At 36.2% G+C, this 17,869-nt stretch overlaps 1 protein-coding gene and 1 pseudogene across 5 annotated transcripts in view; both read right to left on the bottom strand.

Annotated features, from left to right (window-relative positions):
• SYNE2 (spectrin repeat containing nuclear envelope protein 2) overlaps positions 1-17,869 on the bottom strand; it is a 416,605-nt gene that overhangs the window by 267,590 nt on the left and 131,146 nt on the right. For all 5 annotated transcript variants that reach the window (XM_072629431.1, XM_072629430.1, XM_072629434.1 and 2 more), the window contains exons 20-27: positions 15,320-15,478; positions 14,468-14,641; positions 7,602-7,736; positions 6,888-7,043; positions 3,111-3,328; positions 2,844-2,934; positions 659-768; positions 22-148 (exon numbers count right to left, since the gene is read on the bottom strand). In XM_072629431.1, coding sequence (XP_072485532.1) covers positions 22-148; positions 659-768; positions 2,844-2,934; positions 3,111-3,328; positions 6,888-7,043; positions 7,602-7,736; positions 14,468-14,641; positions 15,320-15,478 — 1,170 coding nt within the window. The remainder of the gene's footprint in view (positions 1-21; positions 149-658; positions 769-2,843; positions 2,935-3,110; positions 3,329-6,887; positions 7,044-7,601; positions 7,737-14,467; positions 14,642-15,319; positions 15,479-17,869) is intronic.
• Positions 12,481-13,034, bottom strand: LOC140517841 (large ribosomal subunit protein eL32 pseudogene; annotated as a pseudogene).

Raw genomic sequence — 17,869 nt, 5'->3', positions numbered from 1 at the left:
ATATTGAGTATAACTATTTACCTGTAGATCTGCTAATTTATCTTGTAAACAAGAGATACTCCTTTCCTTTTCACTAGGAAAGTCAGAAAGAACTCTGATTTTGTTGATTTGTAATTGCATTTCTAGGTTATCTCTCTGTGAATCATATCTAAGAAAAAAAATGACATTAATGAAGAAAGAAAGAATTTTATTTTTTTTACCGAGGCCAAAACACCCCCATAAGACTCTAAAATGAAAATGACACCCTCAATTACATGCAAACAAATCCCATATGTTAGCTGAAAGCTACTTGTTAGAGGAAATGGACTTCATATAAACTCATGAATAAAGCATAATAAAAGCACATCAAAATATAAAGCCTTCATAATTTATTCCTTGCCCAAAATCAGTGCTTTAAAAAAGGACAAAAGGATAATTAAAATCCTATGAAAGCACTGTGCTAAGTGCTTTGCAAATATTATCTCACTTGAGCCTAACAGCAAGCCTATTATTATGTCCACTTTACAGATGAGGAAAATGAGGCAGGGTTACACAGATCAGAGGTGTTGGAAGCTAGATTTGAACTTGTCTTCCTTATTTCAGGCCCAGTGCTCTATCCACTTCTCTACCTCAATACCTCACTGCCTCTACAATAAGCAGTTTATTTGAAATAATTTACCTTTCCAACAACTTCTTAAAAGGCACACCACCATCCTTTGTATCCCTTTCATCATCGTGATGCTTTAATATGCTGAAGTATTCTAAGTCAAAACTAGCAGATCCAGAAGCCTAAGAGAAAAAGAAAAACATTCAACACAGCCTTTCCCAAAAACCAGTTATCTTCCAAAAATGCCTCCTAGAGCAGTTACTGATTCTTTATTCCAAGTAGGAGTTACAACATCATTTAAGATTCGAAGCTGAGATTACACACTCCAGTAGCAAAGAAGACACCTGCCTATAACTAGGGAGTCAACACACTGACGGAACTGCTCCCAACACATTCTAAAGACAATCCTCTGTCTATCACCTGGGAGTGAAAATAATAACAAAAACTAGCATTTACATAATATTTCAAGGTTTGCCAGATGCTTTGCAAATATTATATCTTTTTGGTCCTCACAGAAATCCTGGGAAATAGATGTTATTATTATTATCATCTTAATAATAATAATAATTAACATTTGTGTAATAGCTAACAAATAGCTAATTTGTGTAATAGTAAGTAAAGCACTTACTATGATCCAGGCACTAAGCTTTGCACTCAATAATTATAATCTCATTTGATCCTCACAGCAGCCCCAGGACAAAGGTGTTATTATTGCCCCCATCTTAATAATAATAAATATAATTTATACAGTACTTTCTATGTGTGGAATACTATGTATAGTATTTACCCTTATTATCTCACTTGATCCTGACAACAACCCTAGGAGGCAAATGCTATTATTATCCCTGTTTTACAGACAAAACTAAGGCAGACAGAGGTTAAGTGACTTGCCCATAGTCATACAGCTAGCAAGTATCTGAGACCGAATTTGAACTCAGGTCTTCCTGACTCCAGCCCAGTGCTTTAGCTGACAGGACAAGATGAAGCAGAAAGTCCAAGTGATCACACTGCAGTAAGTGTCTAAGATAGGTTCTGAATTCAGGCCTTCCTTACTCCAAGTCCAGCAGGAAAGCCATTGTGTCCCACAACTGCCTATAGTGTTACACTGTCAACCTTTCTTTACTGGTGTATTATCATTCTGGAACCTCCCATTTATATGGGAGTTATTTTCTGAAAAGCCCAAATTATTGGAATTTTGAATAAACAAATTTTTAAGAAGAAAAATCACAAATTTTTTAAAAACTTATATTAAGTTTGGTTTTTTTAAGGGATTTCCAGTATCAATAACGTTGTTGTTCACTCATATCCAACTCTATGTCACCCTATTTCAGGTTTACTTGGCAAAGATATTGCAGTGGCTTGCCATTTCCTTCTCCAACCCATTTTACAGGTGAGGAAACTAAGGCAAACAAGATTAAGTGAATTGCTTAGGGTCACAGAGCTAGTAAGTATCTGAGGCCAGATTTGAACTCAGGAAAATGAGTCTTCCTGAATCCAGGCCTAGTGCTATGGGTGCCACCTAGCTGTCCCACTAATAATATGTACATATCTTAGTATATATTTGGGTTAATATCCTAATAACATAAGTATAATAATGCTATGATAGCAATTGCTAATGTTCATGATAATGACATATAAGTTATCATGAGGGAATTCTAGATGAGAAAATAAAGAATATATTGTGTTTTGGGGGGCTTTATTTTACCTATTTCATTAAAACAGACTCAGTTACCTCTGGAGATGGCAAGTTTCCCATCTCTTAAGGTCAAGTGAAGGCTGAATGTCAGTATTTGTCAGGTACTTTGTAAAGAGGATCCTTTTTTTCAAACTAAATGACCTTGGAGGTTTCCTCTAACTCTGGAAATTCTGTGACTCTGAAGTACAGTACCTCAGTTAACCAGAATCCAAATTTCCCAACCATTCTGGATGAAAAAGAATCTATTTTATTGGAAAGTTTATCTAATGTGTATTATAGTACTGAAGACTTTCTTCACTGAATTTTCTTCTAAGAGGCAACTAGGTGATGCAGTGACTAGAGACCTAGTCTTTGAGTTAAGAAGACCAAAATTCAAATCCAGCCTCATTTATTAACCATGTAAATTTAAGCAAGTCATTGAACCATTCTGAGCCTATTTCCATACTTGTGAAATGGGGATAATAATAGCAGCTACTTTACAGGGTTATTTTAAGAATCAAGTAACATTTGACATGTAAAGTGGGTTGTAAACCTTGGTATCATATCATCCAAATAGTATACCTCTTCAGGTGAAGTCGCATCATTTGGTTTGGAAGGTTGTGCCACCTTCCCAGAATCCCTTCCACCATTCTCAGATGCATTTAGAGGCTTCCTAGGAAGTAACAGAAATTTTCATTTAAAAGAGTACCATAAACTTCAAACCCCCAAAAGCAATATCATCAATGTTAAAATGCTCTATAACTCTTTTTGCTATAAGTTTTGGAAGGAAAATTGTTTTATAAATAGTTTATTTCCCTGAAATTTCTTGTATTCTTATGAAATACCAACTTTTTTTCAGGCATCTGAGTGTTTTCATTAAGGGCCTGGAGCATCATATAAATCTCAGAAGCCTTATTCTTAATTTCGTTTTGTCTTTGTCCATATTCTATAATGGTTTTCCTTATTTCTTGTCGACTTTCCTCTGAAGTCAGCTCTTCATTCAGCTCCCTCAGGGCTTCCATGTGGTGATCAAGCTGACACAGGATCCCTTCATCAGAAAAGCAAGTCTAATTACAGAAATAAAAAAGCAGACAAGGAGTCATTATAAGTTGACATTTTTTTCCATGATTAGAAACTAGTGGATTTTCATAATGATAAGAAGCTGTTACCTTATTTCAGAAATTTTTTATTTTTTACTGATATTAGTTTTTACATCACATTACTATCTAAATATGTCTTTCTTCCCTCACCCAGCAAACCATCCCTTTGTAACAAAGAATAAAAGGAGAGCAAAATAAAGCAGTTCATTAAAATTAATCCATGTATCAACTAGGTCTGACAATATAATGACAGGTAGCATTAAAGTTTATAAAGCACTTTACGTTGATTATTGTATAAACCTGGGAAGATTTATAGGAACTGATGCAAAGCAAAGTGAACAGAACCAGGAAAACATTATACATAGAAACAGCAATATTGTAAGGATGATCAACTGTGAAAGACTTAGCTACTCTGATCAATACAATGATCCATGACAATTCCAAAGGACTAATGATGAAAATTGCTATCCACCTCTAGAGAGAGAACTAATGAACTCTGAATTCAAACAAAAGTATATTTTTCACTTTATTTTTCTTGCTTTTTTCACATGATTAATGTGGAAATGTTTTGCATGACTTCATATGTATAATTGATATTACATTTCTCGCTTTCTCAATAGGTAAAGGATGGAGAGAGGGAATTTGGAAGTGAAAATAAAAATTTAAAAATTTAGTTTAATTTTAAAAAGTTGTTATATCACTTGATCCTCATAACAATCATGAGAGGCAGGCACTATTATTAGCCCTATTTTACAAGTAAAGAAAGTGAGCCATACAGATAGATGTTAAGCAACTTTCCCAGGGTCACATAGCTAGTAAGTATCTGAATCTGGATTTGAATTAAAGTCTGTCCTGACTGCTAATCCAGCCCTTAATGCATTGGTCCACCTAGCTGTGCATCAACATAGGAAGTATTCTACAATTATAGTCCCATACCTTGGCAAAGAAGAGAAGGAGGGGATGCTGTTGTATTATGAAGATATCAAGGGACTTTTGAATGTAATAACATATAGCTCTTTAAGGTTTACAAAATGTTTTACAAATATTGCCTCACTTGATCCTCACAACAAACCTGAGAGGAAAGTGCTATAGTTGTCCCCATTTTGCAGATAATGCAACTAAAGCAGAGAGAAGTTAGGTCAATTGACAAGGGTCACACAGATAGAAAGGCTAGATTTGAACTCAGATCTCCCTGACTCCAAATGCAGTCTTCTATCTACTGCACCACCTAGCTGCCTCTAATATCTCAGTCCCTCCTGAAACAATTTAAGCTTCAATGAGAGAAAAAGTCTCCAGAGCAAAAGTGCCGCATTTTTTTTAAAGAACATAGGTAAATTAGAATGCACTACAAAGAGGATAATGAAGATGAGTCCATTTATTTCACCTAAACAAACATCTGTTAAGAGCCTACTATGTGCCAGGCAGTACGCTAGATTCAGGCTTTTAAAACAAAAACAGAATGAGTCCCTGCCTTTAAGCAGCTTACATTCTACTGGGAGTTTATAACATGTATATATAAGCACATGCAAATATAAAATAATGGTGGTTGGGGGAAGGGACATTAGCAGCTTAGGAGCTCAGAAAAGGCCTTTTGTAGACACTTAAGTTGAGCTTTCCAAGGCAGCAAGAGGTCTCAAACAGAAGTAAGGAGAGAGAGCATCTCCTGTACAAAGACAGAGGCAGGAGGCAGAATGATGTTCATGGGAGAGCAATAAGTCATCCAGTTTGGCTGGAATGTGGAATACATGAGGCTGAGTAAGGAGCCTCAATAAATAGATTAGAACCAGATTTTGAAGATTTTTGAGCATTAGAGGCATTTGTATTTTATTCTAGAAGTCCCAGGGAGCCAGAGACATTTCTTGAGCACAGAAGTGACACAGGCAGATCTGTGTTTTAGGAATATTAATTTGGTAGTTGTGTGGAAGATAGGTGGAGGAAGCTGAAGATGGTATGGGGAAGAGCCCAGATGCCCAGAAGTCAATTAGGAGACTACTATAATAATCTGGGCAAGAGGTGACAGGAGTCTAAACTGGGCTGGTTACATGATAGATAAAAGTTTGGAAACAATGCCATATATGTATTGGACTCTTAATTGGGCCTTCTGACTTTTCTCTTCCTCTCTCCAATTCATTCTCCACATAACAGCCAAAGTGACTCACCTAAGACAAAGGTCTAGCCATGTCATTCCCTTACTGAACAAACCTGGTGACTCTTTTTTATTCCTAGAATCAAATACAAACTCATCTGCTTGGAATTTAAAACTTTTCAAAACCTAACTCCAATATCATTTTTCCCTTTATCATACATTACTCCTCTTCAGACACTTTAGAGTCGAGCCAAATTGGTCTTGCCATTCTTTACACATGACCCTCCATCTCTGAACTCTCTGTGTTTATATAGGCCTGAATTACACTCCCTTCTCACCTAAATCTCTTAGAATTCCTGGCGTCTTTCAAAGTTCAGCTCAGGTTCCACCATAGGACCTGCAATGATTCCACTAGCTTCTAGGGCTTCCCCCCAAAATTACCTTGCATTTCTTTGTTTATATTTTATATATTCTTATATTTTTATATGTTATCTCCTTAAGCTTCATGTAAGCTTCATGAAGACAGGGACTGCTTAATTTTTTTGTCTCTATTCCCAGTACCTAAAACAGTGCCTGGAGTAGTATAGAGCTAATATAGAGGTATGGAGAAGATTCTTGGTCAGATACAACCTGAATTAACTGACTTCTGATATCCCTTCCAGTTTTTGAACTCTAAGATCATAGGGTCCTATGTAATTCCGCAATGTACCATTACACAGTATCTTAAAAAATTCTCCTATTAACTAGATCCTGTAGTACTGGCAATACAATAACTTATTGTGAGTGACTTTTCTACAACATTAAAAGGGTTTAGAAAGTGTAAAGACTGGATGCTTGAGGACCCAACTTAAAATGCGCAGACTATTCAATAAAAGGACCATGGGAAAATTCAAAATTGATTTTGGGCTAATTTTGTAAATATTCAAAGAAATACCCCTTGAGATGGAAAACAGTTTAAAAAAAAGAAAAGGAAACCTGTACAGCCTAACTTGCTTGAATCTTTGTCCTGACATGTTATTTTCCACAAATAGTTAAAGGCTGTCTGGTGTGCTTAATCAGTAAAAGCCTACCAATGGAGCATATCATGCTTTCCTAGAACACTTAGATCCTTCAAAGGTCACTGTGTCTATTTCAAAAACAATAACAACTATTATACCTCCTATATAACTAGCAAACCAAGGGAAGTTAAACATTAATTATTGAATGATTTTTAGTACCAATAATAAATTAAAAATTCAAGGCAGTGACAGAATTCCACACTGGAAGTGATAAACCCACAGAAAGAAAGACCTGAAAATGATTTACCTAGATCGTTTCATCCAAACACATACCATTAGATAGAAAGAAATTTGAATGGATATCCAATGCTTAGAAAGGGGGCTTACATGTCAAGGCATGATCTCAAACACAATTAAAATGTTTAAATAGAAATTGGTCTACCTCATGTTCCTCAATGAGCCCCTTGGTCTTCCCTTTACTGAGTAACTTTTTCTCTTTATTTAGTTGCTTTTCAAGTTTTGATATGTTTTCAGTAACCTTTTTCTCAATTTCAATTTTTATTCGATGAATATATAAACATACTTCTTGATGAAGACCCTGTAAAACAAAATAAAATTATGCTTTTCTCCCAGCTCCACTCATCAAATTTCTAACCATACTTTAATAAAAGTCAGTTGGAATGTAACCCCCTCCATAATGACTTCCTCCACCTAGAAGTGACATCTCCCTTCTCTGAATTTTTTGTGTAGAGGATTTTATGCCTCTATTTGCACTTTTATATTCTAACCTGTAGTGTAGTTATCTATGGACATATCTTACCTCCCCTCCTAAGTTGTAAGCTTTTCACAGCAAGTCAGGGCATCTTCCTTAGTACGACAGTTGTAAATTTAAGCCATTCAATAAATGCTTATTAAATGAATGAATAGATGAATCCTAGAAACTAGCTTTGTCTAAACTGTTTGTTCCCAGTACAAATAAAAAGCATGTCATGATTATCACAGGGCTGAGAGAAATCAAGTAAATACATCCCAAAATCTTTAGGAAGGATGACACTTAATACCATTCCAAATGATGAAAATTTTTTATTCTATTTTTTAAAAATAAAGAAATGTGCTTCCAGTCAACACAATGACATGTAAATCTTATGGATCTCACCTCCCACTCTTTAGAGAACTCTCTGCTCATTTCTTCTAAGGATAGCTTTTCATCAGGAGATACAATATTTTTCAGTTGTTCAGCAGCTTTCAAAAATTTTTCCAAGCTTTTACTGTTTAAAATGGCTAGAATATCCTGTACACAAAGTATACAACAAACATATGTAAATCACATTACATGCAGAAGATAAAAAAGAAAGGAGCATCAATAAAGCATTAAGCCACAGAAGAAACAGAAGAAAACAAAAGGAAATTTAGAAAAGGGACACAAATAAGGCAATTTGGTTACAACCATGTTAAATTTAATAAACACCTAGAGAAAACAAATTGTATATAACAGATGTTTTTTCTTTGTATTTTGAAATTTTCATGTTTGTTGATACTTGTTAAATTCATAGTTAGTAAAAATTTCTCCAAAAAATTAAAATAACAACAATATTAACCTAAAAACACATTCTACTATCAAAACCAGTTTTTTGAAAGTTAGTGCTAGGATACAGGGGACAGCTAGGTGGTACAGTGGATAGGGCACTGGGCCTGGGGTCAGGAAGACACTGAGTTCAAATTCAACTTCAGATACTTACTAGCTATGTGATGCTGGGCAAGGCACTTAACTAACCCTTTCTGCCTTTTTTCTCATCTGTAAAATGAGTTAGAGAAGGAAATGGGAAAGCAGTATCTCTGCCAAGAAAACCCCAAATGAAGTCATGAAGAATTGGACATGACTGAAAATAACTAAACACTAGGATGTAAGAAGACTGTCACAAGACGTAACCTGTAACATATCTGAAGATTTGTAGGAACACTTCCCTTTGTAAAGAAAATCCACTATTACATCTCAAGGGACTAGAGGAGGTTCTACAAGGTACCTATAACTCTACTATATAATGGTATGGTTGAGAGATAGGAAAAATACAGGGGGATAGCATGACATTGAAAGAAATGAATCCTATGGAAAATTAAACATATAGCTTCCATATTGTGTCAGAGCAAAGAAAGGGTTGCAAAAGGCATTAGATAATGTTCGCTGTAAACTTTTGAAGTTATAAATAAATAAGATTGCTACATAAGCAATAAAATGTAGAAAGTATGTGAAGTTTTATGTCATACATCAGTGCAAAGAAATTTTAATTATTATTATACTAATAGGAGATCTGACAGGCAGTAAATACCAATATAATCTGACTCTTCATTTGGTCTTTTTCTCTTTCCACCTGATACTTATTTTCCTATCTTCTTCTCAAAATGAATTCTGAATTCTGCTCTGTATCCCTTTCCTTCATTATCACTAACACTAAGCATCAGCTAAAGTCTCCTAAGGGAGTACTATACTCCTGGCTCCCCATTACCCCTTGTGGATTCTCCCAATCCCACCACTATTCAGTAAGCTCTTTGTTATTCATGCAATCGATATTCATCATCCAGTGAAGACTGTATTGGTTGTTATCTGCTGACTCTCTTTCCTCCCTCACTGAGTTCAACAACTCCGTCTACCTACTCCAATTCCTGTCATCATACAAAGGCACTTCAATATACACACTGATCCACCCTCAGACATCCTAACTTCTCACTTCCTCAGCTTATTCATTTCCACCTCCTACTTCTCTCTGCCTCCTTACCTACACAGAGATGGTCATCTCTTTGATCTTGGCACCACTCACAAGTGCACCACTTCTGTTCTCATGAACTTTAAATTTCCTTCTGCTCATAGTCTTTTATCATTCTTTCTCTCTGCTTTATGACCCCAAGTTCTAAGAACCCCTTGTTCTTAGTTTTTACGATGACCTCTAATCCTTTCATCCCTCAGTACCTTTCCAGCCTTCACCCCTATAGTAGCTATACTCTTCTTTTTCTCCTTGGTGAACCAATTGAATTCTACATCATCCTCTACACTCGAATCCCTTGCCCCTCATCTTTTTTGTCAATCATGCCTTACCAATTCCAAATCTTGAATTGCCCCTATCATCTTTGCTTCTATTTACATGCTACTGAAAAAAGCTGGAGAACATAATGAAACTATGCTAAAACTGGGTTCACTATAAATTTGTTACATGATCCCATCTGAGACCTTATTGCCACAAGGCAATCCTCAATAATTGATTCACTATTTGACTCACCTTAGCCCCTACTCCAAGTTTTTTCATCTGCCTTCAAACCTGCCATAATTCCTCCTTTCCCTATTCTCTCAGCTGATAACCTTTACTGAAAAAATAGAAGCCATTTTCTCAGAGCTCTCATCTCTCCTCACCCAGATGCCTTCTGCTATTATCACACAAGAAGAGGTGGCCTTTCTCCTTTCTAAGGCAAACCCTTCTACATGCTCCATTAATCCCATTTCATCTTGTCTTCTCCATCAAATTATTTTCTTGTCTGCTATCTCCATTCTCTCATTAATCTTTAATTTCTCTCTTTCTTCAGGCTATTTGCCTGCTGCTTACAAACACTCTCATTTTTCCTGAATTTCTGAAAAAAAGCCCTCACATGATCCATCCATCATCACTAGCTTTCATTCTATTTTGCTTCTCCATTTTGTGGCTAAATTACTTGATAAAACTCTACAATCAGTGCTTCTCCTTTCTCTCCTCTCTCTTCTAAACGTTCTGTAATCTGGCTTCAAATATCATTCAACTGAAATTGCTCTATTCAAAGTTATCAATGACATCTTAATTGTTAAATCTAGTGGCCTTTTCTCAATCCCCCTCTTTTTGGACCTCTCTGAAGCCTACAATACTGTGAATTACAACTGGTGATGGCTCAGGATGCAGTGGATGACCTTGGAGTCTTCTGTGTCTAACCAAGCTCTAAGTGCACCACATTGCCTGCTTCAGCTGCCTTCGTGGCCATTGGAACAAATTGTTCATATCCACCCATTCCACCAGAGGAAGTCTTCACATGCTTGGGATAGACACCCCTCTAACTCACCAATGGGTTTGAGATCCCTTGGTTACCCTCAACCTGATTTGGCCTGTCTGTCAAAACAGTTTACTGGAGTATGACCACTGAACATGCTGTAGCTTCTTGGAGCTACCGGTGAGAGTTGGGGAGCTATCAATGAGAATTGAGTGGAACAGGTGGACACCAAGGTGGAAAGAGCCTTGAAAAGGGCTTGGCAGCCATCACACCAAACCAGTTGCCAATGGAGTGAAACAGGGCTATGTGCTTGCTCCCATGCTTTTTAGTATGATGTTTTCAGCCATGTTGTCAAATGCTTTCAATGAGGATGAACACGGCATCAAGGTAGGTCAACTACCGCACTGATGATAAGTTTTTCAATTTGAAAAGGTTACAAGCCAAGATCAAAGTAGAGGGAGTGCTGGTGCAAGATTTTCTGTTTGCAGATGATTGTGCACTCAATGCAGCCTCTGAAGCAGAGATGCAACAAAGTATGGATCAATTCTCTGTTGCCTGTGCTAATTTTGGCCCAGTAATTAACACCAAGAAAACATAGGTGCTCCGTCAGCCACCACCACACGATCCATACGTGGAACCACTGGTTATAACAAAAGGAGAAGTTTTGAATGCTGTGGATAAGTTCATTTACCTTGGTAGTGTACTTTCCAGGGATGTACACATTGACAATGAGGCTGAGGCATGCATTGGCAGAGCTAGCTCAGTATTTGAGAAGCTCCAAAGAAAAGTTTGGGAGAGAAGAGGTATTAGATTGACTACCAAACTGAAGGTCTACAGAGCTGTTGTGCTGACCTCATTGTTGTATGCCTGTGAAACATGGACAGTCTACCAGTGCCATGCCAGGAAACTGAATCGCTTCCATTTCAACTGTCTTAGGAAGATTCTGAAGATCACCTGGCAGTATAAGGTACCAAACACTGAGGTCCTTGCTTGAACTAAACTGCCAAGCATTCAAACTATGCTTCAGAGAGCACAACTCTGATGTTCAAATGCAAAATGTATGCTTGCCAAAAAGACTATTTTATGGAGAACTCGCATGGGACAGGCAATCACATGGTGGCCAGAAGAAGCAATAGAAGGATACTCTCAAGGTCTCTCTCAAGATCTTTGGATTTGATTGTGTGATAAGGGAGACACTGGCACAGGACCACTCAGCATAGCATGCCCACATCAGAAAAGGTGCTGTGCTCTATGAGTAAGTAGAATTGAAACAGCACAAAGGAAATGTAGGATGTATAAATTTGGAGTAACCACCCCTAATGTTCACATGGACTATCTGTGCACAATCTGTGGCAGAGTATTCCAAGCTCATATTATTCTGATCAGTCACAGTCGTACACATTAAAACTTTACTTTATCATAGTGATATCATTTTGGTCCTTTTTTGAGAACAAAGGACAATAACCAAACAACCAACCATCAATTACACTCCTCCTAATTTCCCTTTCTTCCTTAAGTTTTTGTGACATTGCTTTCTCCTAGTTTGTTTCCTTGTAATCTAACTGCTCCTTTTCAATTTCCTATACTGGATCTTCATCCAGATCATGGTAACTGTGGGTCTGTCCTAGCAGCACTTTTCTTTTTATACTTGGTGATGTCATCACCACCCATGGAGCCATCTTTATGCAGAGAGATAATTCTCAAATCTATTTAGTCAGTCCTAATTTCTCTCCTGATTTCTAGTCTTACATATCCAATTAGACTTCTCAAACTGAATATCCTGTAAACATCTTAAATTCAACATTTCCAAAGCTGAACTCAAGATCTTTCCCCCTAAACACTTACCTCTTTCAAATTTACCTATTACTTTTGATTGCATCATTATATAATCAGTCACCCAGGTTCATAACCAACCATGTTTTCTCACTCCCCATATCCAACCCATTGTTAAGTTCTGTCATTTTTTTCCTTTGTGATATCTATCATATAAGTCCCTTTCTCTAGTCTTAAACAACCATTACCCTACTACAGCCTGTAATGGCAATTTATTTTTTTATTTTGATGGTGGTTTGAGGCTTTATTTAGTACAAATAAAAATGTGCAAAACTTTTTACTCATTTTTTTTCACTCCTCAGTCTAGCATTTGAATTAGTGATCTTGATGTCTAGCTGAGCTGTTCTCTCAACAATAACTTTCTGATTCTTAGAGGAAACATTGTCAGAAATCTCAACACAGTAAGATTTGTTACACATTAGAAGCACTTTTAGCTCTTTGACACTGTGCACCAAAAACTTCCAGAATCCACTTGGTAGCATGTGTTTTGCCTTCTTATTGCTTCCATAACCAATACTGGGTATCAAGATCAGGCCCTTGAATTATCTTCAAGTCAGTTTCTCTTGATCTTGACCTATCTGTCAGACTGGTGCCGGATTAACTTCTTGGTCTCCGTCTTAATGATTTTAGGCTTCATGAGGGACCTGAGGGCAGGCATAGTGCCAACAAAGAGAAAAAGGTCCCTCCGCAGGAAGTACCAACAGAAAGAGAGAGAGAAGGAAGTATAATGGTAATTTAAATGGGAAGATCTTTCCCATTCATTACCTGCCTGGGTCACATGGAACCCTGAGTCACATGAGTTATATGAAACAGGAAGAGGTGGAGCAGGAAGGGTGGAACAGGAAGAGGCAGAGTTAGAGCACAGATGAGAGGAAGTTAGAGCTAGAAAGGATGTAGGCAAGAAGGCAACTGGCTAATGTCAGTGAGAGAGCTTGTTTGTGATTTATTTAAGGGAGCTGGTCATGTGGGAAGTCTAACAGAAGGAAGGCTTGAGAATGATATTGTCCTCTGCATTGTTATTGTACATAGATTTTTTTGCTACTATGATGGATTTGGCTTTTTGATGTTGGGATTTGGCTTTCTGGCGTCTGAATAAATGTTTTGATTCTGTTTTCAATGTGGAGAGTCTGTTATATTTCAAGATTCAGAATTGCACTGGCATATTCATGGCTGCTGTTGACACTGTGAATATCGGTTTGGCACTACACAGCCTCATATCCACTTCATGCTTGGACTACTGCAATAGCATTCCAGTCATCCCCCTACCCAAAGACCCTCCCTGTTCTAATCAATCCTCTATTTAGGTACAAAAGTAATCTTTTTTAAAATGCAGGTCTAAACATGTCACTCCGTTATTCAATAAATAAAAAACTCCATATTAAACATAATAAATACCAACTCCAGGATTTTATATACATATATGTAATATAAATATAAACTCTAGAATCAAATATAAAAGTTTTTTTAAAACTTTTCAAGCCCTATAAAATAGGGCCCCTGGAAACTTTTACATCAAAAATCAAACTTAGGACTAGAGAAGGGAACCATAGTTGAAGAGCAAGGATGAAATCTTTTAAGTGGCTTTTATCAATTCAGTTGAATGATAATTCTTGATATTTGTAAAGCACCTTCACACTCACTAATTCATTTGATTCTTAATTTTATAAATTATGTAGGAAAGAGATCATATTTTCTATATACTACCTATGTAGCCTTGGACAAGTCATTTTATCTGTGAACCTCAATTTTCTTCTCCCCAAACTGAAATATTGCATTAGATGGACTCTGAGGTACTTTCTAACTCTAAATTTTCAATCCTATTATCTCTATTTCACAAGAAAAATGAAGCAGATTAAGTGACTTGCCCAAAGTCATAGTTGCAAAACTAGCACTAAGACTGGATGAATCAGATCTCCTGAATCCTTTTCCAGAGCTATTTTCCCTGCACTACTTAACATTTTTAAAAGGATTACATTAAAATCTGAATTTAATTTTTTTCAGTAAAATGAAAAAAAATTTTTTTTAATTGTAACTGTAAGTCACTTGCTTACAATTAAGAAATTCAGACACTGGAAAACTTAGAGTTTTGTTAAAGCAGACTGGCATCATTTTTGTTTTGTATTTTTTAATACAGAAATAAGTACCAATAAATATTGTGCAAGTAATAATAATAAAGATTCCCACCTTCTTTTGTGAAACCAGGTCACCAAAGCTCCATTTTTGTCCAAGGAATTGCCGAGCCTTCAAAATATCTGACTCAAGTTCCCTTTGTGACTTTTCAAACTTGGCCCTAACATCCATTTCTAGGGAACTCTCATATGAGGCCTGTAAGACAGCATCTAGCTCTGCCATGTTATTCTGTGAAGAAAAACAGTTTTAAATGATTCACATTTCACCCACTGTCTTATAGGGTTCACACAGAAAAAAAAGTTTTTCTTCAAAACTTCTATCTTTTAACAATGCTTAACACAATGATCTACAATTCAATTCAAAAAATATTAGTATCTACTGAACAGAGAAGCTGAAGCCAGATTATAGAGGACCTCGAATTCATATAGGAGGTACTTAATAAAATTTGTTTGAGTTGAAATTCCTTTCAAATAGTAGGTTTTTAGATAGATAGATAGATAGATAGATAGATAGATAGATAGATAGATAGATAGATAGATAGATAGGTAGGTAGGTAGGTAGGTAGGTAGGTAGGTAGATAGATAGATAGATAGATAGATAGATAGATAGATAGATAGATAGATAGATAGATAGATAGATAGATAGATAGATAGATAGATAGATAGATAGATAGATTAAATAGATGGATGGATGGATGGATGGATGGATGGATGGATGGATGGATGGATGGATGGATGGACAGATAGATTCTAATAGACTATATTTACATGCCACTAAGCAATAAATATTTTTAAACTATAATGCAAAAATAATATTTTAGGAAATTTTAAATGAATGGTAGCATTTTCTTTTCACACCACTAAAAGCTAAGGAACAATGTATTTTGAAAATGCACATGTTAGAGACCTGAACTTTGTCTTTTGCTTCTTTAATCTGTGTCTGGAGCCCAGATGTATGGAAATGCTGGAGGAGTGCCTTGCTTGAAATATTTTGTGCTATTATTTGTAATGCATTTTCTTTCCTAGTCACATGCTCTTGGTACATAGATCCTCGGGCAATCAGGTTCTGTGGAAACAAATGAGAGCATAGTTAGATTCAACATTAATCCAGATTAAAATCATATTCATCCAAAGTCACTAAAGATGAATCCAGAATCCAAAATGGTCAAGTTTGCATAATAAAATTCTGAGTGTTCCTTACATTGTCTGGCTTGAAGAAAGCCTTGTGTTAGTCTTAACACAAATTTATCTTACACAAGTACTCTATATTGCACTATATGCTACCTTATAAGTAAGAAGGAAAAATTCATAAATAATTAAGAGCATTTTTAAAGACACACACATATGTACATATAAAATAGGTTTTTAATGATCAAGTTCTGAGAAATATCCTAATCCCTTTAACTCTATGTCAATTCAAAATTACATCTTTTATGCTATAGATATCTAAATATGGTACTGACTACTAGTAAAATAATACTATTTAAAAGGTAAACTGAATATCAATCATTAATATTAATTATGAGATCAGAGATTTAGACCTAAAATTAAATGTAGAAACTCAAAGTCTCTATCTTTAGAAACCAGACCTCAAAGAGATTAAGAGACTTGACCAAAGTCATACAGGTAGTTAATGACATGAACATGGATGCTAGAGCTGAAAGAGACCCATCTAATCCAACTCTTTCATTTTATTGATGAGAAAACTAAGATCCATAGAGAACTATACAAATGATCTTTCTATATTTACCACAGAAAATATAGGTTAAATATACAAAGCTAAGAAATGGAGATTTGCAAAAGGATTATTTCTTATTCTTGTTGTTTGAATTTTCCATATTGTCAAAACTCATGCCTGGATGGTTTTATAACTTAGGTGAAACGCAGTTAAACTTTCAATGTTACATCTTTCCAGGAGGGCTGAGTGTAATAGCTAAGCATAATAGCTAAACATAATCCAAAATAACTATTCACTTCCCTGCTTCTCAATTGGTTACGTGGAAGTAAAGGCAGAACTGAGTCCCATGGAAGAAAGAGTGTATTCTCTTTTACTAAAAGCAGCAGGATTCCCTGCAATCAGTTAAGCTGTGGGTATCTAATCCATGGGTAAGTTTTTGATAGCTAATAACTCTTTATATTCACAAATCATAACTTCAAATGCAATATGAAATTAAACTTACTCATTCTTATTGCACTCCTGCATGGAGACTTTTTTTTAAATTAGTCTCCATCCTATAGATAGAAAAATATATTCAAAACCAAAGGCATTGACTAGGTGGAGTGGTGCACAATAGTCCCAGATACTGAGGAGGATCTCTATTTTTATCTCTATTATTACCTCTATTTTACATATTCTTTAAAAAGAACACTGTCTGAAACGCCATCTCTGCCATGTGACCTAAAAACAAGTCATTTAACTTCTTTGGGACTATTTTCTCCTCTGCAAACTGGATGTTTTGAACTAGAGCATCTTTACAATCCCTTCTTCATCTTAAAGATCCCAAGAGATTTGTCCAAGGTTATATGGCTAATAAGTAGTAGGCCTTAGGCCCAGCATGGTGGTAGATATCTGTAATCTCAGTTACTAGGGAAGGTGAGGCTGGTGGGTCATAACCTTAAGAGTTCTAAGCTTAAGGAGAGCTAAAGCCATTTGGGTCTCTAAAATCAGTTCACACCAATATGGTGGACCCTGGGAGTGGGGTAGGCCACTAGGCTGCTTAAAAAGGAAAGAACTAATCTAGGTCAGAAATGGAAGAGGTCAAAACTTCCAGGCTGATTAGTGGTGGGATCTGACTTGTGAATAGTTGCTGTACTTCTGCCTGGATGTAATAAAGAGACCCAGTCTCCTTGGGGCAGCTAGGTGGCACAGTGGATAGAGTGCTCGACCTGGAGTCAGGAAGTTCAAATCTGAATTTAGATACTTCCTAGAAATGTGATCCTGGGCAAGTTACTTAGCCACAGGGTTTGCCTCAGTTTCCTCATCTGTAAAGTGAGCTGGAGAAGGAAGTGGAAACTCACTCCAGTATCTTCACCAAGAAAACCCTAAATGGGTCATGAAGAGTCAGACACAACTGAACAGCAATCTCCTTATCCAAACAACAATAACACCCAAAAAATAAAAATAGCAAAGGCATACTTTAGAGCAGTGGTGTCAACCTCAAATAGAAACAGATCCCAGAATGCTGTATATTAATCAGACAAAGACAAATTACCATGCTTTACATTGTATTGCATTTTCATTTTGTTAAACATTTTCCAATTACATTATAATCTGTCACTGCTTTGAAGTAATTTTTGGCCACTTCTAGTGGCTCCTCCTATAGAAAGAAAGGAGTGCAACTAACCATCCCAGGTGAAAATTCATCCCATGAGAAAAGATTTCAAAGAAAAATGTTTCATTTTCTCAGAGCCCCAAAATAAACTAGTGTCAAAGTTAAAAAGAAATGGATTTTGCAAC

Source organism: Notamacropus eugenii, chromosome 1, assembly GCF_028372415.1.
Source record: "Notamacropus eugenii isolate mMacEug1 chromosome 1, mMacEug1.pri_v2, whole genome shotgun sequence".
Lineage (NCBI taxonomy): Eukaryota > Metazoa > Chordata > Mammalia > Diprotodontia > Macropodidae > Notamacropus > Notamacropus eugenii.
The sequence above is the reverse complement of the archived record's forward strand: the minus strand, read 5'-3'. Positions and strand labels throughout refer to the sequence as shown.